Source organism: Gavialis gangeticus, unplaced genomic scaffold (genome assembly GCF_001723915.1).
Source record: "Gavialis gangeticus isolate Ggan-Ray unplaced genomic scaffold, GavGan_comp1, whole genome shotgun sequence".
NCBI lineage: Eukaryota > Metazoa > Chordata > Crocodylia > Gavialidae > Gavialis > Gavialis gangeticus.
The window spans coordinates 125997891-126021566 of NW_017729024.1; the positions used below are offsets into that span (position 1 = coordinate 125997891).

Consider the following 23676-nt stretch of genomic DNA (forward strand, 5'->3'; position numbering starts at 1 on the left):
GAGCTGGAGGCAGAACACCTGATAATTTAAAAAAAAAACAAAAAACCTAAACCCAAAAAACTCAAATGTTTGAAAACAATGGGAAGCATTAAACAACATTGAGTGACGGGTTGCATTACCAGCTCTATCTTTAATGTACGTTAAAGCTTCTCGTGATCTCTTGCTGTCCAGCAGAAATCTTTCAAGGCTTTTTTGGTAAAATGTTCACCAACTCTTGCTTCTTTCAACTGGTGCTCAGTCAAGATAGTAAGTTGGTGTTTGCCTCCAGTAAAAGCAGTTGCCATCTTGCTTTAAGGGAGCTCTAAAGCCTGGCTTTCCTTGGGGAAGTGGCCATAGTCACCATGGTGAAAGAGTGGGAGCAAGGAAGAGGACGAGGAAAACATAGGTAGGTAAGGACTATGGGACAGCACAGAGAGGCAAAATATGAGCTGACCAGGAAACCACATCTGGTCAGGACAGGAAGGGAAATGGAACTGGTTTAGAGGGAGAAGAGAAGGAGGGACAGCACAGCAATTCTCCTAGTTCAGTGTGTTAGGTTGACAAGTGTGATGGATTTGAAAAGGAACAACCAGTGGGGGAGGCTCTTGCTGTATGGATTTAGTATCAGATTTTTGGACCTAAAATAATTGCATGTAGATCAGGGACAGACCGCGCTCCAAAAAAACCTGAAAACTGGGGAGGGGGGGCAAGAAGGGGAGAGAATCAAAAAGTAAATAAAACCAAAGAAACAGTTTGGTTGGAGTTACTCTTGACTAATGATTAGAAGTGACTGCTATAGTCATAATCACTAATATATTAGAAGCTTTTTCAAATCCTGAATAAGGCAATGCCTTGGTCCTGGAATTGAATCATCAGGCTAGGACTCTGCTGCCCATCCAGATGCCACAGCAGGAATGGAACCTAATCGGGGAAGAATGATCCAACACGGGGATAGCAGTGTTGACAACACTTCCAGGTTGTATGACAGTATGAGAAGCTCAGCTTTCACTTGCACAGGGAAGAGTGCATTTCTAGCCTTCATGGTTTCAAAGGAGAGCTTGAGAATACGAACTCTAAATGTTCAAAAATCAGAAGGCAAACAGAACCCAAAATTTATTATTTTCATCTCATTTGGGTTTGAGTGACTGGGGCTGGCAATAATGAAAAGCATTTTCACTGACAAAGTAGAGATAAGAAAACTGGAATTTATTTCTTGTTCCCAGGTACCTGGCTGGGCTTGGGGGTACTATTCCATTTTAATTCTGTTGTCTATGCTAAGGTTGTAACCACGCTTCTTTCTTGAGTTGTATTTTGATATCCATGTCTCCTCTAGCCTAACCTCTTCTTCCCTCTTCCAGTTTTATTCTAACAGTTGTTGGCTTGAAAATGGCTTGAGAGCAAGCAGAGACAGAGGAGAACATGAAAAGGAAGCACTAAAACATAGGTGAAGCTATTGGCATCTGATCTTGTGGAAATGCTGTCAGGCACGCAATCAGCTATGGGCTTATTGCTTCTTATTTTATTCCAAGTATTCTTTTGGTGGGACTCTTAAAGAGAGGAGTTCAGTCGTGCACTGGCTTTACTATTAAAATTTGGTGGTAGCCTAAGTAAAATTAGTCATTTTGGATTTTGCAGGACAAAACATGGGTCTTTCATCTTCAAAGCCACAACAAACTGTTCTGAATGTTCCTTCTTTTGCGGTACTGAAAGAATTAAGAAAATATGCACGTTTCCTTTTCAAGTGCATGTTTCGATAAAATCTCCCTAGTACAAGGAGAATGCAATATATGTTGTATACTAGTGAAATAAATCTCTAGATTTTTTTTAAAAGGTTCCAGATTTGAATGATATGTTTTAACTTTTGTTTTACTTCAGCTGTATTTATTTATTTATTTATTTTGTCAGAGCAAGATTGGGAGAATTAGGACAAATACTCTATCCTAATTCTAATGACATGGTACCATAATTGCTAACACAGAATGCCTTGATAGAAGAAAGTTTGACACAACTTAGCCATTGTTGTTATTAGCTGAGCTTGGGAACTCCTTACTCAACCGGATAGCATTTTTCTTCGTAACAGTAACTTCTGAACACTGTATACTGTCCCGTCTAAAATCCTAAGGATATTCTAGGCATTGGTGGGTAGAATTTCACTAACTTTTTCTTTAGTTGCGGGGCAGAGGGGCAGGAAGAGAGAGAGAGGAGGGGACCAGAAAACTTGAAGTGAAGGGGAAATGCAGGACAAAGGGAGCTCCTGGCATCTGGTTAGCAGACACAGCTTCAAGCACCTGTCTAATTGTCTACAGATCAAAGGATTAGTTAATGGCATTAATTTTCACCTGCCATCAGAACCTTGCTCTCATCTCTTTCCTGTCTTCCCAATAAAATTTAACAGGTTGACACCCTGCATGACGTATTTCCCAGACAGAACAAAAAATGCTGGTGAGGAAAGGGCAGGGACTTCCAAACTGACTCTGAGGGGTGATGGGGGGGATCTTGGCTTGTGTGCAGATACAGAGTTCTTGACATGCAGTACAGAGGGTCAGAGATCTAGACATGGGGGGGGGATAGAAGGTGGCATGGAGTAAATGGTTGAGCTCAATCTCTCTCTCTCTTAGAAACTATGAATTCTATCCTGTCCCCAAGACATGCTAAGGTGAGGAAAAAATCTTTAAAAGTTCATTCTGTCTTTGAACCTTTTCAGTTTATTTCACAGATAGCCTGAATCCTTGGCTCCATCACAGGACCTTAGCAGTACTCCACTAGTACAAAACAAAGAGTGTGTTTTTGCTGTACAGCACAGTCTAGCATAGAGATGCCCGAATTAGCTTTAAACCTTGGGAGCTCTGCATGGGTGAACCTCCCCTGCTGAAAAGCAGTCGTGTGTGGAGCTCAATTCTACTGTGGCTAAACTGTTTCCAGTACCCAAAGACCAGTCTAGTATAGTGCAGTGTATACATACCCAAAGTCGCATAGTAAATTTGCATCCGGCTGTTTTTAGTACACCTGTCATTTTTTGAATAATGCATGCCAAGAAAGTGGTTATAGTTTTTCCACAACACTCTCCCTTTTTACAGTTATTCATAGCACTATATTTTCAGTCTCAACTTTGAAACTTGACCCATGGCTATTAGAATCCTCAGTGCAAAGAAATGCAGGGCACTTGAATAATCATAAAATAATGTAATAGGGTGTACTTGTATGGTAGCAGTTTCCTTGAAGAAGGATGGCTTGGCAGAGTGGAGGAGGACCTTAATCCATAATTTTTTCAGTAGTAGAACCATCATCTTAAACCTCCTGATGTACTAAAAGTACTCCTGGCTCTGTCTGAGTTTAGGTATCAAAGTCTTTCATTCAAATTTGCCAAAATGTTCCTCAAAAGCATGTTCTGCAGTAGTTTTTTTCCAAGTCATGGTATCCATAGTCAACGTTTCTCAAGGAAAGTTTTAGATGTTGTACCACTATGATCCATGGTTAAGTTGTGTAGGCTATTTTTAACAGAGAATCGAGCATGTACAGGGTCAGGAAAAAGTGGTATTGGACTTAATAGCAGTGCATAAATGATCTAGTAATCAAATAGGAATGTATTTGTATTTGCTGAATTTCTCCATTTCATTTGGTATCTCAGAGTTCGCCAATGGGTTTTGCTCCTCCCAGCATGCTGCAGATGGAGCAGAACCATCTGCCCCTCCCTTAGGTGCTTTGGGAGCCTATAGGGCAGATGGGACCAGGTGTGTTTTCTTGCTTTGTTTTGCTTTTCTTTGTAAGGAGACAGCCCTCAAAGGTACACAACTAAACTTGTCCTTTAATTGTATGGTTGTATAACTCTGGGGGGGTGGAGGTGGAGTACAGCTGCAATGCATTTCTCTTGTATGACAATGAAGTGAGTGATTCACCTTTTCTCTTGTGACTTGTGTTCACTTCTGTGAGTCTCTATTCAGCCTTATATCTTCAAAGAGATACGTTTCTGTTCAGGAATAAACTGGTTGATGCAGTTACCTACATAACTATCTTCTTGCTCACAGATCTGCTGAGGGTTCTACCGTTTTGAACACTGACCAGAAGAATATAGATTTTTTGTCTGCTTGAAGAGACTGTTCTTATAATGTATCCTGTTGCTGTTCCTGTGCCTTGTGGAGAAGAAAATAAGGGACACTGTAGGAAATTTATTTTTTTCATTTCTGTTTTTGGAGTTGTATTGCTCTGTGCTGGATTTCTGCTTTTAGTCTTTATTTTCCAGTCCTGCCCATCTGAAACCTCCAGTGACTCTAATGCAGGACTGAAGGCTGTTGGGCTTGTTCTTTCTGTAGCTGGACTAGCTTGTGCCTTGCTGGTACGATCAAGAGAGAAGTTTCACCTGAGACAGAGGCAGTTGCAAAATGCACAGGTGCTCAGCCTAACTTCCTCTCAAAGGAGCTGTCAGTCTGCCTACCTCCTTATCTTTGGATTTTTGGTTTTAACTAGTGGAATACTAATTGGTATCCTGGGCATTTGGGTTCCTAGTTGTAGCCCAGAAAGGCAGCACCTGCAGCTTAATCAAACCATTGCTTCTGAAGTCGGCCACCAGGGCTGTGGATTTCTGTCTCTCCAAATCGTGGGCCCTTTTCTGGTGCTGACTGGATTATGTTTGCTTGTGATAGCTTACACTAAAAGGAAACAGAATTTAAATCTTTGCCAAGAATCCTCTGAAAGTGAAGGACAGCCTCCGATTCTCGAAACATTCCAGGCTACTGCAGGTGAGCGAGTGATAAATTTGAATCTGTTTTAAGTTGCACATTCTGGGAAAGTTGTATTTGCAGCCAGTAACATCAGAATAGTTCAAATATGTGATTTATTGTGCATATACTTTTATGAAGGAGATGTGCAAATATGTTATTCTAACACAGCCAAGACTTGCAGGTTACAAGAAGGATCCACATTAAAGTTGAATGTATTTTTTTTCTTCATAGATAATATTGTAATGGCATTGCCACCCCCACCTTATTTTATTGAGACTCAATCACTAACCATAGCTGACAGACGGACCACTTATCGCCAGGGTCTAAATGAAAATCCTCGATCATACCACAGTCTTTTTAATAATAGGTGAGAATTTTCACGTTTTATTTTAATAATTCCAAGATGTTTTAAACCTATTGTAACATAGCAAGAAACACTCAGATATGGCTTGACTGTCTTATATTGAATCAGAAAATCTTCTAGCACATGACTGAATTCCCCTTTTTCTAATATTTTTACCTTGATTTCTGTTGTTGCATTAGGATCTCACTCCCCTGATGGGCTAGACTCAAATTCACACTGATAATTCTCTGTCGGCTGTTGGCGGGAAGGATTTCATGTATTGAGTACAATGATCAGGCTCAGATTCTACTGGCTAAAGAAAAGGGATTGGATGACTGGGTTCAGTTCTTGCCCCTGTCATAGACTTGTGTGAACTTGGACAATACGTGTGACCCCTCTTTGCATCCTTTCTTTGGCTTTCATATGAGTGTATTCCTATGTTTTTACTAGCTTTACAAAGTATGAAGCATATGGTTCATAAGTTACTTTTCACTTAAGGAATTCAAAGTACTGATTTCAGGGATGCAGTTCTAGAACTTAGAAATGTCTCTTAAGGAAAGTGGGGTAGAAAGTGAGTTGGAAGAGAAGCTGGGGCAAAAGGTTAGAGGAAGGGGTGATAGAGTGGGAGAGAGCAATCCAAAGCTGCTTTGGGCCCTATGAGTAGTTGCACAAGCCTGTAATTGCTTGTCTCAGAGGTGAGGAGGGAATGGCATAATGCAGAACTGGCCACGCTTTCTCTCCACAAGCTGTATATTTCCACTAAACAAAGGGAATTTACAGCTGTTTTTTTAGGATTCTTTGCAACTTCTATGCGCTTCTGAAGTGTTTTGTGAACAAGCTCCAACATAAGCCAGAATCTGATGTGGAGAGTCAAATCATATTCCTTTTATACATTGCTTCAGGGTTGTGTATCAAATCAAATGGGAGTTGACTCAGAGTAGAAATGATGCTGGACTATACTAATGTGTAATGCATTGTCTCTTACAGAGCACAGCTTGAAGGCATTAAAAAAACTATTGCTGTTGGAGAACATGAATCAATATACACAATTTCTAGAAGCTGTTTACTTCCAGGTATTTTACGTATGCTCTATTTTTCATCTGAACTGCCTCCAAGTCATGAAGAAAAAGCATTAACAATAAAATAATGAATATTTCTGACTATGCTTCTCATCTGTATCTTTAACTTCTTCCACATGCAGGGCTGTTAGCTAAAATTTAATTCTTATAAGACAAGGTACACTTCAGGTTTTATTTTTTTTATGTAATTATCTTTTTTGTAATAGACATTTTGTCTTGATTGTGTTTTTAAGAAATGAACTTGTATTTAGAGAAATGCTATGTAAATCTAAGCAGTTAGACTAGTAGTTCTTGAATATAGTTAATAACAAATGTTAAATATTTATCCTGGTCTATTTATGGCTCTAAGGTCTGTACTGTACTTTATTTTCTTTTTGCTGAAGACAAACTGCAACAGAGCACTGTTGTTCTGCCTGTTTTCATCTAATCAAATATTGTGCTGCAAAGTAAATGATTAAAAAGTTTTTTTTATAAGGATTGTATGACTCCCTCGAAAATACTTAGAATCATAGGAAAATGTAGGTCTTGAAGGAACAAACAGAATTTATTAGCCTAACATCTTTCTAAATGCTGGATCCTCTCTGTTTAAACTACCCCAGCCAACCTCCTGCTCAAAGCAGGACCATCTCCAACTAGATCTTCCTAGCTGAGGCTTTTTCTAGCCATGTCTTAAAAACCTTCAAGGACAGATTCTGAATCTTCTCTGGGTAGCTTGTTCCAGTAATTTACTACCCTCCTAGTGAGGGAGTTAATTTCCTAATATCTAACCTAAACTTCCTTTGCTGCAACTTGAGACCATTGCTCCTTGTTCTGTCATGTGCCACCACTGAGAACAGTCTAGCTCCATCCTCTTTGCAACCCCCCCCCTTCAGGTAGTTGAAGGTTGCTATTAAATAGCCTCTCAGGCTGTGTCCAGACGAGCATGGGCATGTGGCATGTGGTGCTGCAGACCTGTCTCCAGGTGTTCTCTGTGCTGCAAGGTACTAGTGCAGGGGGTTCCTTGGTCAATGGGAGTTGCTGGGATTCAGTGCCTCTGAAAACTAGGCCCATACCTAGTGTAACTTTTTTCTGAATATAATATCAGTTAAAAAGAGAAGCTGCCAGCCACTGCTTGTATTTTCAGCCACCTACGTTTTTTTTTTAGTTTCCAGGGCTTCACTCCTAAAATTTGCCCCCTTATCAGACTCAGTACAATGGTGGGAGGGGTGAAGAATCACCGTAGTGTGCCAACCTGTTTTGAAGATGTGCAGGCAATGTGCTGATTTAAATGCTGGCTCCTGGTTTATGCTCACTACTGACTGACTGATACTACTGCTGAGATGGCCACACTGGAAATTTAATAGGGGAAAGTTTAGTATAAATATTAGAAAGGAAGCAGCACCCTTTGAAGCCATAAGAATAAGCAAAAATAATTCTTAATACTCTTTTATTGAGGAAGTGGTTTGCTTACTATCACTGTAACGTTAGCTATAACCTTTCTTTTGTAATAAGTTAAATCAGACTTTACAGATGTATTTCAAATTACTGAATCCTGCTCACTTTGCCTAATGATCAAGCAGTGCTTCATCAATTTCTTCTGATAGAAACTGAATGTCTGTATCTGGCCTAAGAGGGGGGAAAAAGGGAGTGGAGGTGAAGGGGAGAAATTGGGATCGTAACCCCAAATACAAACTTTTACCTTTCATCTAAAACTGTGAAATACTATTCTAGTCTGCTTTAATGCAGGCTACCAATGGTATAGGAAGAAAGCACTTCTACCCTGCTGTTCCAATACTTGCACATCAACTAATATGTTGTAGAACAGGGGTGGGCAATTTGTTTTGGGCAGAGGGCAACTCACCAAGTTTTGGGGAGCTGTTGAGGGCTGCATGGGTAGCCCTGCCCCTTGACAGTTGCCCCACACCTGGTTGCCATATTGGGACCAGAAGTCCCACCTAGCACCTGACCGTTGCTATTGGAAGTCCCTCCCCTTGCCCTGGAAGTACTGGAAGGGTGCTGTGATCTGGAAACCATGAAAATGGTATATATATGTATATGTGTGCACACACACAAAGCATCTACTATAACCTATTTTAATTTTATTTTAAAATATTTTTCTACTGATTTCTGTGTTTACAAAAAGTGTATCTAGAGGTAGCTGCATAATAGCTTAAAATACAGTCCTACTGTGTGTTTTGTGTGGGCAGCAAGGGGGTATAAGTATCAGTGTGCATGCGTGCGGTGCAGTGTGGGTATGGTGGCTGGATGTGTGCTGAGAGTGCCAGGGCCAGGCTGCCAGCTCCACAGCATGCATCTCTAACAAGCTGCATGTGAGCCTCACACGATGCAGCTAGGCAGACCCCATGCCCAGGCTCTGTGTTTCTACAACCCCGCCCTGGGTCTCTGCCAGTCCCAGGGCACTTACACAGGCTCTGTGTTTCTGCCTGCCAGCACCTTTCCCTGCATTCCCTCCTGCAGGCTTCCCTGCTGCTTCCTGCAGCCCCCTATTCCTGCAGTGCTCCCCACCACCTGCTGCAATCCTGCCACTTACCGTTGCTCCACCATCTGCTGGGGTCCTCCATGGCTATGTTGTCCACCAGGGCCTGCTATGCTGCTGCCACCCGCTGGGGCTCTGCTGCCTGCCGGGTCTTGCCTCGGCCCGGCCGTGGCTCTGCCTGCTCCTGAGGCCCGCCACCCACAGTGGCTCTGCTGCCAGCCGGGTCCCATTGGAAACAGACCAAAGGATGTAGCCCAGGATCCCAGGATGGGGGATTGTGTATCCTGAAAAGCAGTAACTCGAAAAAGAATTTAGGAATCACTAAATGCAGAAAAGCTCCCAGCATGATGCTGTGCCAGAAAGGGTTACATGCTCTGTGGATGTATAAACAGCAATATCATCCAGGAGCAGGAAAGAGACATTATATCTGTATACACCACTGGTGAAGCTGGCCACCATTGTGCCCCTGTATCTCATTCTGTTGTCAGTGCTTGGAAAAGGATGTTGGGGAAAACTGGAGAGGGTTCAAAGCACAGGTGCAAGAATTCATCGTCTTTATTTAAACACTGTTAAAATGAAAAAGCTCAGTCATCTCTGGTTCAGCTAGTCTATAAGGTGCATTTCTACCCTGCATTCTGCCCTAAAATGAGAGATTACAGGAGCTCACTCAATTTAGTTTACCAGATCTAAACAGGGGCATGATTGCAGCCTATAATCCCTTACGCAGGAGAAATATACTTCAGAGTTTTTCAGTTTACTGCATGTGAGGTGAAACTGCGTTACAATACAAACCCTTACAGTGGGGCTTATGGGCTGTGTGGGTTTTACATTGGGGTGAGTATCACCTTTGTTAACTATTTGTAGAAAAAGTTGATAAGCTAAATGATAACCCATAGGAAGAAAATTTGTAATTAAATGCATTTTATTGACTCTGGAAAGTCACAGGTTATTCCATACGTCAAGCACAAATTGACTATATAAGCAATCCTGCTCCCTCACATATCCTGTTGTTAAAAATAAGTAGGTGCATCTATACATGTGCCTTACTGCAGAGTTGACCAATTAGTCTACATGTACACCAGTATTAGGGTACAGTAAATTTATTGCTGTAACATAGTACTGTCAGGGACAATAATTCTGTGCAATCAAACACACATGTAGATGGTGGCAGGCTGGCTGAAGCACAAGGGTGCTAAAGTGTGGGAGCTGCCTGCTGCCTAGCTCTGCATTTTAGTACCCCTTGTGCCCCAGACAGCCCCTCTGCCACCCAGTGCCACCACCCAGAGCCCAGGCCTGGCCTCCTGGACCCTCTGCCACTCCAGAGCTGCTTCACCCCAGCTCAAATTGCTGCTGTCCCAGGCGCATGTTCAGATGCTCCACCTGGGATCAGCTGACTCTAGTATGAACTGTGCTGGAGTTTATTTCAGCACATTAATTGTACGTGTAGATACGTTCAGTGTGTACACCGCCCCCCCGCGGCAAGCCAGACTGCTGATAAATCCAAAGAACAGAATTCATTTGCAGGCACATATGGCATAATCTCTAGATATGGTAAAGCTGGCAAAAGATCATTATGAGCAGGGTATTTTCATTACAGCAGTTTGAGTCCACAATAGACTAAAGACTTTCCTAATTTTGGCAAAGCATTCAGGGAGAAAGTGCACATTATGGTAGACACAAGCCAGTTCTTGTTTAGGGTTCTGTGGGAGTCCTGTTTTTTTAAATAATCAGCAGGATCCTGGTTTTCTCTGTTTAAGAATCACAAATTCTCCAATTAAAAACCCCAAGATCCCTCACTCCCCACCTGCAGCCCCCCCGGCCCTGCTGGTGCCCCTCACTCCCAACCCACAGCAACTCCAACCCTTCTGGTGCCCCTCACTCCTCACCCACAGCCCCCTGCCTCCCTGCCCTGCCAGAGGTAGCCCCCGGCTGCCAGGACTACAGGGCTAGAGACCTGGGTCCACAGCCCCTATCCTCTGCAGCAGTGCCCAAGCCCTAGCTGCTGCTCTTGGGAGGTGGTGGCAGCTGCAGCGAAGCAGAGCGTGGAGCCCGACTCCCCCTCTCTTGCGGGTGGCATGGCCGGAGTGGAGCCCACTGGGTGCCAGAGCAGATGAGGACTCCCTGCCCTGCTGCCCTCTCCGCAGGGCCTCTGTGGCTCAGCAGGTAGAACCTGGTGCAGGGCAGGGCAGGGCAGGGCGGGGTGGGCGAGCTTGATGCCACCACTGTAAGCCCTAGGCTGCTATGGCAAGGCATCCCTTGCCTGTCCAGCAGCAGCAGGGGTGGTGGCAGAGTTGTGCCTCACACTGCTGCCAGGGAGGGGGAGGAGTGGAGAGGCACCTCACCATGGCAGCACAGTGCTCACGATAGCAGCATTGAGCTTCCCTGCCCAGCCCTGGTTTGTGCTGCCATGCTGGGTCCCACCTGCTGGGCTGGGGAGACCCTGTGGGGACGGCAGCAGGGTGGGGAGCCTGAGCCCACAGCAGGCAGCCCACTCCTGCCCCACACAAAAAGCGCCCCCCATGTTCCCACCGGGAGTTCATGCAGCACCAGGGAGCTAGCCCCTCCTGCCACTCAGACAAGCCACCCACGGCCCTGTCCCACTCCCTGCAGCCATGCTTTCTGGCCCCAGGCACCAAGCCCCACACACCACCCAGGCTGGGCAGCAGCAGCAGCTCCAGCCCTGCACCAGCCCTGGCCAACTCCCTTCCTCCCTCACTACGGGGGTCTCAATTCCCGCCCCCAACCCCAGACTTACCTGTGGGGGCTGCTCTCCAGGCTGCCTGGTGGCCATGTGCTTGTGTATGTGTGCACATGTACATGGTGCTCATTGCCCTCCTCCTGCTCCCCTCAGCCCCTCTGCCAGCCTGCAAGGGGAACCTGCTGTTTCCCACTTTTGTCTCTTTTAAAGGAGAAAGCCCATGTTTTATTTCCCCCTTAAAATGAGAAAATCCAGGTTTTTCTGCTTAAAATGAGAAAATCCTGGTTTTACCACATTTTCCCATGGCAAATGGAAAAACCCAGATCCCTGATGATCAGTCTTAACTTTGTTAAAACAAAGTTGTTTGGAAAAGGAAATAACATTATTTATTCCACCATTTAAGGTGTATACTCCTGTGTGGGAGCATAATTATGTTCATTACTATATGGTTGACTACTTGGAGGATTCTTTTCCTCCTTGTGAAGCATTACACCAAGTAGTTTTTGTCAAAGTTTCCTCACCAGAGTTGCTCTCTTTCAAAGCGGTTTGATAAATAGACAGTTTGAATAACAGAGCCCAGAGAGATTCACTTCCATTTTAATAGGCCTTTGATCATAAAAAGTTGTGGGACTTGGTTCAGTGTATCCTGGTTTAGAGCTTGATCCTGCTTAAATTGGGTTCAATGGGAGTTTTTTCCTTAGCTTTAGTGGGAAAACAATAGGCCCTGGAGGAGTAAAAACTGGTCTTTCAACTGCTTGGGTATGTGCAGACAAGCAGTAGAAACCTGTATTACGGTTTTTTGCCAAGACACAGTGTTAAAACTGGCACTATCATGTCTGGAAGGGCTATCTTAACTGTTTTAAAAAGAAGTCAGAGAAATTATACTAAAATGGCATATTTCTTAGCTATAAATGTCTAAAGCCAAAAGTTGTGGGGACTGATTTTTTTTTTCTTGCATCCATTTAGTCCAAACATAATAGTTCCCATGTGATAACAGAGAAATAAATGTTCTGGATGCTCTTGACCATAGGATTTGCCTTATAGGGCAAGGTCATTACTTCAATTAGTTTAATGTTTCAGTGGAAAGTAGAGCAGGCTTCTTTTTTAATTCAACTACCAAGTAGGCAATGTTGAGGAGTAGGTCAAAGTAAAGTTTTCCTTCAACTTGGCAGAACTGTTGTAAAAATGTCAACAGTTATAGAGCAGTTATAGCATAACTAATCCACCTTCATAAATCTAGCCCAGCTTTTCAAATTTAATAAGGCTTAAATAAAAAGAGACCATTTTATTAACTTCTGGAACTTCCTGTGGTCTATTCAACACCTACTATCCCATTTTACATCCTCTCCCACCCACTCACTTTAATTTTGACAAAACATCCAAAATTTGGCTTTAATGATTTCTTTTTTTATAATCAAGGAAGTTCTGGACACCTGCCAGAGCTGTGATAGAAGTTGCAGGCTTTGCTATAAATACTGGGCTGCTGAATGTGGCGTTTTCCTACAGATCTAGGTTGTGCAAGTGATTGCCCCAAGGAGAATAACCAAGTAATCACAGTGCTATTTACTAAATGTTTGCTGTTGATTATGTTAGAGACATCAGCTGGCAGCAAGCCCAGGCTAAGCAATGGTCTCTGCAGCTCTGTCTGTCCCAGTCTGCACTGGCACTGAGAGCTACTGTGGTTGAGTGCCAAAATTAAAGAACAGGATAAGCAGGGGGACAAATAACCATGAAATATTAAAGCCATCTCACAAACAAGCAACATTGCAACAGATAATTCAAGGCATTTTAAGTAAAGCACTTCAGGCTTCACTTCCCAGACCTTTATTCCTCTAAGCAAAGTTTAGTCCTTCACATGATGTGCTCTGTTAACCATACACACACAAAGTTCTTATATAACTAACTTGAACCTTTTGGCTTTGCACGGTATGCAGGGGCTCTTACAGACTCTCTCACACACAAGCCAGAAGAGATATGGCATACTGTAATGGAGCAGAACAGCAATAATGTAGAGGATTTTTCTCTCAATGTATTTTCTGTCACACCTTATCAACCTAGCAGATCTGATGTCCTGGTGTCAGATGATGACAAAGCTGGTGCTACTTTGTTCTTTTCAGGTGTGTTTCTGGGATTGGTGGGGATCACTTTCACAGTGATGGGTTGGATCAGATATGAAGGCATTACTCACCTGGAGTGGACTCAGTTATTAGGGCCGATTCTGCTTTCTGTTAGCGTGACTTTTATTCTAATTGCTGTGTGCAAATTTAAAATGCTTACATGTAAATCGTGCAAACAAAGTGATGAAAGTGCATCAGATGTGGACCAGGTTCCAAGTCGACAGTCCTTTGTTTTTACTGGAATTAACCAACCTATCACTTTTCATGGTGCTACAGTGGTACAGTACATCCCTCCTCCTTATTCAGCCCAGGAGGGAACCACTATGAATCCAGCCCATCTGCACCCAGTGCTTGGCTGTTGTAGTGTTTCTTCTTCAATTGAATCAACAATTCCTACTTCAAGCCCTCCCCAGTACTATACTGTGTACCCTCTGGAAAATCCAGCTTTTACTGAAGATGAGAACTATCCTGCCTATCTAGCAGGTGACACAATGGATCAGAGGTATGTCTTCTGATGTGTTTTTTAGTTGGTCTATATACAGTGCTATGAAATTGCAAAGCTGTTATTTGGTGTGTATAACACATTACAAAGCATTATTATAATGTGTATAAATGCTATGGTGCTTCTTGAGAAAATTCCTATGATTTACTTTATAAAGGCAACAGGAGCCACAACTGATATTTTAAAATAATGTTGAAGATTGTAAATATTCAGTTTCTATATGGTATTTTTAGGTTTTACAGACCTTGTCATTGTGCAAACTCCTCCCTGTTGTGTATGGGGCTTATTTTCTTCTCTCCAGTCCTCTCCCTTACTGGCTGTACAATCATTCACCTAGAGATAGTAAGTCATTTTCTTTGTTAAAGCAGTTTCATTGTAATGGTAATATGATCATAGTAGCACAGCCAATTCAGAAACAACCTTCCTGTGATAATGAAAGCATCTGTTCTGTAGCAGATGTTCTCCTTAGTGACAATGGATTTCCAATGCCACTGTGTGCAAACTTCCAGTCCTTATTCTCATTTCCCTTATTGGTATTGATTGAATCATTGATTTGGATGTTATAAGAGTAGTGCAAAGTTGCCATAATGAAAGACAAGGGGAAATCATTTCATATCTATCTGTTGTATTTTTTCCTTTAAAAACAACTGTAGGTGGTGTTCAAAATTGATTCCTTCAGAAGACAGGATAAGCTTGTTAAAGTTTTGTTGAAGGTCACGTGTGGAGATCCTGGTTAACTAATAATATTTGCCAACACATGTGATAGACAAAGCTAGTATGAAGATTAACATCTTGGCATTTTTGCTAGAAAAGTCAAAAAATCATCACAGTAGCATTAGACCTCATCCTACACTTTCTTCAGCAAAACACCTACTGCTGTCAGGAACAGGCAGCTAGGGATGAGCAGTAGCATTACTAGGAGTGGGCAAGAGGGGCACCTGCTCTCCACTCCTGCAGAGTCCATGCTCCAACAGCATACCCCTGCTGGGAACACCAAAACAGTCCATGGCTGCTGCTGCTTTAAGAGCAACAGCCAGGGTAGGTGGAGCATGCAGCCATGGCAGCAGGAGTTATGTTGTAGACTACTTAGGAGCTCCTGGCATGGGTAAGACTGCTGTGCTCCCCCGCACCTACTCTCGGAACCACACATCCTTCTCACCCTCAAAATCGTACAACCCCACATGCACCCCCTCCTGCTCTCACAATCTGTGTCCCCTTGCAGGATTTGCCCTAGGCACCATCTCTGCTTGTTATGCCAATGGGTATGAGTGTGTTTTTTGTATAACATGTCACCTCTTTTTTTTTTTCACTTGCAGATCAGATAAGTATCCTAACGAGCCAGAAGAGTTGCTAGAAGAAATCTGTGACAACTTCCCACCTCTGCCTTATGAGGAAATATATCCATTGTCTTAATGAAGACTGGATGACTAGGACTTCAATAAAGACTGGATTTCTAGATAACACATAGTCTACTTGTGTGTTATCAAGATGTAGTATGCACATTAAATAGGATTCTGATGATGATAAACCCCAATATGCAAATATAGTGCAGATATATTTAGCTGACCACATTTTCTTTTTCTGAATTTGTTATTTATTTATAGTACAGCTTACAAACACGCATACCTAATTTCAGGCTCCTAAATTCATATTTAAGCCTCTAAACAAGTAACCCAGTTTTCAGAAGTTCTGGAGATGGTAGCATTTGAATATCCAAAAGGTGATGCAGTAAGAACAGCACCACTGACATTCAGTCCACTTATTTAGGAGCTACTGCATCTCTTCACAGGCACAATTGGCAGAATTCTCAGACATGCCTAATGGCAGTCTGCAAAAGAGCTTGGGCATCTGAGTCATAGATTAATAGACGCTAGGGTCAGAAGGGACCTCAACAGATCATTGAGTCCAACCCCCTGCCTAGGCAGGAAAGAGTGCTGGGGTCAGATGACCCCAGCCAGATGCCTATCCAGACTTCTCTTAAACACCCCCAAGGTAGGGGAGAGCACCACCTCCCTTGGGAGCCCATTCCAAATTTGGCCACTCTTACTGTGAAGTTTTTCCTGGTGTCTAGCCTAAATCTGATCTCTATCAGTTTGTAACCATTGTTCCTTGTTATCCTAAGAGGTGCCCTGGTGAACAGAGCATCTCCAATCCCTTGCTGCCTTCCCCTAATGAATTTGTAAGCGATCACAAGATCACCTCTCAACCTTCTCTTGCAGAGGCTGAAGGGGTCCAGGTCCCTCAGTCTCTCCTCATAGGGTTTGTCCTGTAAGCCCCTAACCATATGAGTGGCCCTCCTCTGGACCCTCTCGAGTCCATCAACATCCTTCTTGAAGTACGGAGCCCAAAACTGGACACAGTACTCCAACTGCGGTCTGACCAATGCTGCATAGAGGGGAAGTATCATCTTCTCGGATCTATTTGTCATGCATCTGCTGATGCATGATAAAGTGCAGTTAGCTTCGCTGATGATTTCGTCACACTGACAACTCATGTTCATCCTGGAGTTCGCTATAGCTCCGAGATCCCTTTCCACTTCTGTGCTGCTGGGTCACTTCCCAGCCAGTAAGTGTGCTGGATATTTTTGCACCCTAGGTGCAAGCACTCTGCATTGTCATTGTTGTACTGCATCCTATTGTGTACTGCCTATTTTTCTAACCTGTCCAGGTCTGCCTGTAAGCGTTTCCTACCCTCCAGATTGTGCACTTCACCCCACAATTTCGTATCATCCACAAACTTGGACAGAGTGCACTTCACACCCACATCCGAGTCACTGATGAAGGTATTGAAGAGTACAGGTCCAAGGACCGAACCCTGCAGGAGCCCACTACCCACTCCCTTCCAAATCAATACCGACCCATCTACTACCGCTCTCCAGGTGCAACCGCTAAGCCAATTTGCCACCCACCAGACCGTGTAAACATCTATGTCACAGCCCCTTAATTTATTTATGAGAATGGGATGAGATACTGTATTGAAGGCCTTGCTAAAGTCCAAGAAAATGACATCCACCTCTACTCCTACATCTAAGCATTTTGTGACCCTGTCATAAAACAAAACCAGATTGGTCAGGCATGATCTACCTGCTATGAATCCATGCTGGTTTCCCTGCTTCATTATTTTTCCCACTGGACTCCCACAAATATGATCCTTCATAATCTTTTCAAAGACCTTTCCAAGGATGGAGGTGAGACTGACTGGCTTATAATTACTTGGATCCTCCTTCCTCCCCTTCTTGAAAACAGGGACCACATTGGCCCTTTTCCAGTCCTCCGGGACCTGACCCGAGCACCACGAGCACTCAGACAGCCGTGCCAATGGTTCTGCTATGACACCGGCCGATTCCTTCAGTACCCTTGGACACGGCTCACCCAGGCCTGCTGACTTGAACACATCCAGTCCATCCAAGTGACTCTGCACCAAGTCAGTGTTGACAGTTGGTGGGCTGGTGTCCCTCCGATGCCCAGCTAAGAACCCATTAGGAGACTTCTCTTGAGCCTTGTTCAGGAACACTGAGGCAAAAAACTCATTGAAGAGCTCAGCCTTGTCCCCCCATCTGTCACTAATTGCTCCTCCTTGTTCAGTAGGGGTCCTATGCTGCCTTGCACCTTCCTTTTACTCTCTACATACCTAAAAAAAGACTTTTTGTTGTCTTTGATTTGTGTTGCCAGCCTCAGCTCTGTAGTTGCTTTGGCCTTTCTAACTGCCTCTAAGTGCAGGGTTGGATTTGGCTGACTGCTGCTCCTGGCAGATGTCAGGATAGTTTAGGTCCCCCATGACAACCACGTCCCTAGACTGTACGGCCTCTGAGAGCTGCCTCAAGAATTCCAAGTCTAGCTCTTCTTCTTGTTACAGTGGTCTGTAGCACACCCCCATCACCAAGTCCAGACCCCATGACCTCCATGTATCCTAACCCACAATGCCTCAACTTTCTCCTCCTCTGATCCCATTTTGATTAGGGTAGATGTATAATGCTCCTTTATATAGACAGCCACCCCACCCCCTTTCCTCCCTACTCTGTCCCTTCTGTACAACCTGTAGCCCTCAATGTGTACCACCCAGTCATGGGTAGGGTCCCACCAGGTTTCTGTTAGCTCCACTAAATCAAAGTCATTATTTGCAAGCAGAAGTGTGAGTTCTTCCTGCTGTTCTCCATGCTGCTAGCATTAGCATAGAGGCACTTGAGCCCTCCTGATGGTGCCTTTGGTGCCCCCTACCCCATTCTGATGCCCAAAAGGCCCCTTACTACTTACTTGGGATATACTGCTGCCTGTCTTACAGTTTGTAGCTTCTAGACTCTCTCCATCTGCCTCCCCATCCCCCATTGAACTTAGTTTAAAGCCCTGCTTTATATCCATTTTAGGGACCTACCTTCAAAACTGGGATTCTCCCAAATCCCTGCTTAACATTGGAGATGCCTAAAATTCTTGGGCACCTCAGTTTTCACCAGTCAAATCTGCAGGTACCCAGAAGTGCCTCAGTCTTCATCTTGCCGAGTAGCTAGTCACCTAGTTCATGCAGAAGCCCATCAGAATTAACAAGCCAGGCCGTCATTGCTTATCTTGCTAGTAGGCATTGGACCATACTCAGCAGATGAACTTTCACTCAAAAAAGAAGAGGCTGAGGTGATACCTCTCTCCATGAGTATAACAGCTTAATGATTACTCAGAGTGTAGGAGATACAGGTTGCAATCCCCACCTCTGTTTGAGGGGATGCAAACTCCCAGAAGATTGCCTGAACTGTCAGACTATAGACTTTTGTAGGGGCTAAACAAGGCCATGTGGAATGGCTGTCAGTCTTCCCTGCAGGCTGAAGCAGTTCCACTGTGCATAAAACCAAAGAGAATGTATGGGCATGTTTGGTGGTATAACCCAGTAATTAGGTCACTTATCTGAGAAGGCAAGACCTGGGTTTCAGTCCATGCTCCAATGGCTATTCGAGTAATTTATCCATTTGCAAACGGTTTCAACAAAGCAGACTGATGGACATGTCCTCTATCCATCTCCTAGAGTAGCCAATAGCCTGGTGGATAGAGCATTCTCCTGTGAGTGGACAGATGTGGGTTTGAACCATATAGGCTGAGGAGAAAATTAAACCTGGATCTCCAGTGGGTGAACCCTAACTGCTGAGCTACTGGATACAATGAAGCACAAGCTCCCCTGCATCTCCTTTACCCATGTTTTGAAAGAATCCCTGCTTGCCCTTTCTTTTTTTTTAAGGAAAAGCATAGGTACTCCAGCAGAGCTTTTACCATCATGAATCCCAACCAAAATTGTACGAAAGCAGGGCTGGAAAGCACCTCAGGAGGTCTAACCCCCTGCTCAAGAGGCAGGATTGTCCCCATCTAAACCATCCCAGACAAATATTAACCTAGTCTTAAAAACTTCACAAAAAACCCTCTTGCACAAGGGTTACCAAGTCTGAAATACCAAAAACATCCTAACTTATCATATGTGAAACAGGGGTATAAAAGCATTCCTTACAGGGTAAGGTGCCTAACCCTGCTCCTCTCTGAGGACTTTAAGGGATGCTTATGTTAGCATTTCATATGGACTACCTTAGGAGACAATTTGCTCAGTGTGTTGGCTTTGATTGATGCCTAACTATTCCCATACATGTATAGACAAGAGGTAGAACAGGGAAGAGCCTTAAAGGCTAACTTGTCAAATCGATTGCAGCCCGTTTCATTTGGCTGAGAGCGGTGCTATCCATGAGTAGAGAGAGGTAATTGGCCATGTTAGTCTGCTATCAGGTAGAAGGCAGGGCAGAGTAGTACCTTAGAGAGTAACTTAAAGCTGTATAGAGCACTTGTGAACAATCTTTCAGCCCTAAAGGCTGCACGAATGGTGCAGGGTATGTCCACAGGCTGAATGAAGGTTAAATCCCAAATAATAATGCTAAATCATGACATATACAACCCCAGCTCCATGTGCCAGATCAGGACTCAGCCCTACTCACTGGATCAGGCCTCCCTTACCACACTGTGCCCCTGCTTGGTACTCATGGCCAGATCATCTGGCCCACAGGGCTTGGAAATTTGGCAGTGGGGGAGCAGTGGGAGTATTAATTGCCACAACTCCCCACTGCCAAATTTCCAGAGCCATGACATGAGTCTGGAGGCCAGAGATGGAGCACCATGGGTACAAAACTCCTAGGCACTGAACTCAGGGCTGTGAATTCTGCTGCTGAGGCAAAGCAGCCAGGTTTCTTTATGGATTTATTCCTATGTGACTTAAGAAACTAAGTTCCATTTTTGAAAGTGCTATACTTCATATTGTACATGGGGAACAAGCTGTCAAGGCCTCACTGTCCAATAGGGAACAAAGGCTGTTTTATCTGACATGTCACATCAGTCTCACCTGTCACATCCAAAGTGAATGCCTTAAAACACTGAGCTACTGAATCCATCTCATGCTTTTTCCTGCCTCCTGCTCCCTGGAGAAATAGCTCCAACAGAACACAATCCCCAGAATGCCAATGAGTTCGCTGGACGTGGCTTCCTTGGGCAAAAAGATACCTGGATTTCAGCTCTTGCTCCAAATCAGTCAGAGAGGACATTTCAAAGCAGGTCTCCAATATCTCAAGGGACTCCTCCAATACAGTGGTTCTCAACATTTTCAGACTCAAGGCACTCCCCTCACAAGACCAGGGCACCCTCTGGAAAATGCCAGTTCTTAGTTTTCACTCTTTTTTTGGACTACAGAAAAGTAATAGAGGAATTCTTCTGCTGCAAAGAACTACAACATGTCAGAAAGTTTCTAACACTGCAATTTCCTATTTGAAATCTCTGGGTTTGTCTTGTGACTCATGCTGACACATCCAAAGTGCTAACATTATGTGGTTGAGAATACCCAACACCCTAGCTGAGAAGCATTGCTGTAGCAGCTAGTCTACTGGTAAACCAGTAAGCTTCTGTACAATGCCTGATCTGTTGCATATTCTCTGAGAATGCCTGCTGGAGTAGGCCTGCCTGACAAGAAAGAAAGGCAGGGCTTAAGTATGAGCAAAGCTGTAGAAGAGCTTGGTAGCATCATGACTTTCAGATGATTTTGCACAGGCTCCTCCAATGGAAAGTAAGATGTCTATGGGCATCTATGTCTATGGGCAACAGTTGAGCAGGGGTTTGGAGGACACTGGTAGCAGTCAGATGCTGGATTTAGATGCTTGCATCCCTTTATTAAGGATTTAGCCATAGGAGATTAAGTCCTTTAATTGTCAATGATGCTTGGCCAGATTTTTAAAAAGTATTTCAATGGGAGTGAGGTGTACAGGCAGGCCTCGGATTTATGACACAATTGGTTCCTGAAAACCACATCTTAAGTTGAAATGTTGTAACTCAGAACCAATTTTCTCATAAGAAACAATGTTATAAATGGGGGATTGGTTCCTGAACCAAGGCCCAATACCCTTTTTTCACCAAAAATACCCCAGAATTTTGCACTCGATCATTTATAGATGAGCTACATTAATGTATTTATATTGTAAAGAGCAATCATATTGATTTGGAAGGACTGCTTTGAGGTGACTTTGCTGGACTTTTTGAAGGGCTCTTGGTTGGACTTTTTGAAGGGTTCTTTTTGGAGTCTTCTCAAGAGTCTTGTCTGCTTTGTTAAAGAAAGTATCCAAGGCAGTTTGGACAGATGTTCTCCAGGGAGATGAGCGACCCAGTGAACTTGTTCACTTGCGTGGCATCGCATCTGACCAAGCATTGTAAAGTTGAAACTGATGTCATAAAGTTGAATCAGGGTGTCATTTTATAAATGTTGTAAGTGTGAAATGTTGTTACCTGAAATCTTGTAAGTCAAGGATTGCCTTTACTCTCATCTTTAAGTGCTGAAGTCATTTGTAAAGTGGGACTCTGGGGCCACTGAGAATGTTGCCCAACGTACTGAATTGTGAAATAAATGTGGTATAGAATTAGTTTGTAAATACTACCTTGAAATGCATTGCTCGTCATACATCTTTTTCAGTGTGGGGAGCAATACATTTGCCCCATACTTCTTGGTTGCCAATGTCATGGGATCCAATATCTACACAAATAAAAATAGTTTCCAAACCAATTTTAAATGCAAATATTGGGTATGCACTCTTATAACATACGTATAAAGGTATCTCAAATAGGCATTTAACACTCATCTTCCCAATAAGTAAACAGAGACACTCTCATGAGATGATGATACCTTGATATTTTCAGAGCTTGCACAGCCCCAAGGACAGGCTTAACTAGATGTGTACTTACAGCAGCTAGTCTCAAAATTGGGAATGCCTTCCTGCCCTTGAGAAGCTCTCCTAAAAGTCTGCAAATAGTTTAAGTATACAAGCTGATTGAATACAAAGGGCTTGTAAATCTTTAACCTCCAACCCAATTGTCTCCATTCCAGAAGGCCATTATTATTGTACTGAGAAAGAGTACATGCAGCTGGAAGCCAGGGAGTTAGCTTTTTATAGAGCCAAATGAAATAGACCTCTTTGTGTTTGCCAGAACTTAGGTGTGGATAGAAACTGGGAAAGGTGACAGCCAAGAGTTTTAGTGTATATAGTGCCAGCAGTCCCTTAGGACTCATGCACCTGTTATCTCTCTCCCTCTGCTGGTCAGAATGGGTATATGCTGAAGTTCACAATGCATTGGTCCCATTACAGAGCTTTAGCAGCCTATAATTCTTGAACCCAGAACTCCAGGTCAAAAGTAGGATAGTGTATGCTCCAATGACATGGATCAAACTTGTATCAGTCCCAGGAAGCTAACTGACTTGGAAAGGTTACTTCTAACCAAAGAAACCGCCGTAATGCCAGCAGCAGACCCAATAACCCAGGACATTCTACCCCAAATTCTGCTGGCAGATGCTAAGATATAAGAATCTATTTGTTGGCACCATGACCACCTGATGGAAAAAGTGCCGCGTGTTTCAAGCAGGACGAAGACACCAGTGCTGGGAGAAGGTCCTTGTGTTCTTTTCCTTCCTGAGGTAGTGGATGTAAACTGGAATAAGCTAGTTCAAAATGGATCAACAGCAGCAGTTACCAAGTCTGAGTTCTACTTCTCAAAGGAAGACCAGGCATTTTAGTTTTAGGAACAATGGGGTCAGCACCTGTGTTTGGAAAGATTCTTGCACCTTTCTGCACATTTAAATAGAAAGATCACAATGGGGTTATCCAGGCAATGGGCAGGGCTAAAAATAAGTGTAGGACTTTTATGAGATACCTGGCTCCCCCTCCAGAATTCACATAATATCTGGTTTGTCATCTGCCTCAGAAAAGGGAAGGCCCTGAACCTACAATCAGTTCCACGTGGACAGACCTTTCATCCAGCAGAGGGCTCAATTTATTTCAGTAGTGCTTCTTTACATGATGCCTGCAGGAATCCAATCAAAGAATAAAGGCTAAAACATTCTACAGGTCTCCTCTGTAGAAAATTCCCTCAGTCACAAGCTCTGCAGAAGAATTTCCCTGTTTCTCTGTTTTCAGACATATGGAACAAACATGGACTGAATTTTCTCATGGGCTATTTCTTGTTTTATGTGTATGAGACCATGCCTTGTCATGACAGTAGGTGCAAACAGCCCAGTATGTTGCAGACTCAAAATGTTTTTTACATTGTAAATTTAATTTTTGTATACATCAAGCTTTTTAAAGAGCCTGGGATGATCCTTCAGTTAGAAACTTAAAGTAATAAAGTCAAATGATGAGGAAAGGGCTGAAGTACTCAATAACTTTTTTATCACAGGGGATACTATGGTGGAGGTCTACTACAGACCCCCTACCC

The 23676-nt window shown here is 43.5% G+C and overlaps 2 protein-coding genes across 3 annotated transcripts in view; both read left to right on the forward strand.

Annotated features, from left to right (window-relative positions):
• Positions 1–6587, forward strand: part of TMEM171 (transmembrane protein 171) — a 12114-nt gene extending 5527 nt beyond the window's left edge. Inside the window, exons 2-5 of one of the 2 annotated variants that reach the window (XM_019517672.1) lie at positions 1338–1423; positions 4005–4715; positions 4929–5064; positions 6028–6587. In XM_019517672.1, the coding sequence (XP_019373217.1) occupies positions 4085–4715; positions 4929–5064; positions 6028–6187 (927 nt within the window). In that variant the 5' untranslated portion in view covers positions 1338–1423; positions 4005–4084 and the 3' untranslated portion in view covers positions 6188–6587. Of the gene's footprint in view, positions 1–1337; positions 1424–3957; positions 4716–4928; positions 5065–6027 lie in introns of those variants that run through there. The other variant, XM_019517674.1, reaches the window with a different exon arrangement.
• A 6625-nt stretch (positions 6588–13212) lies between these two features.
• On the forward strand, positions 13213–15368 carry TMEM174 (transmembrane protein 174). Its single transcript, XM_019517675.1, has 2 exons — positions 13213–13912; positions 15229–15368. Exons 1-2 carry the CDS (start codon positions 13281–13283, stop codon positions 15323–15325), a joined length of 729 nt encoding a protein of 242 aa, XP_019373220.1. The 5' UTR covers positions 13213–13280; the 3' UTR covers positions 15326–15368.
• The last annotated feature ends 8308 nt before the right edge of the window (positions 15369–23676 follow it).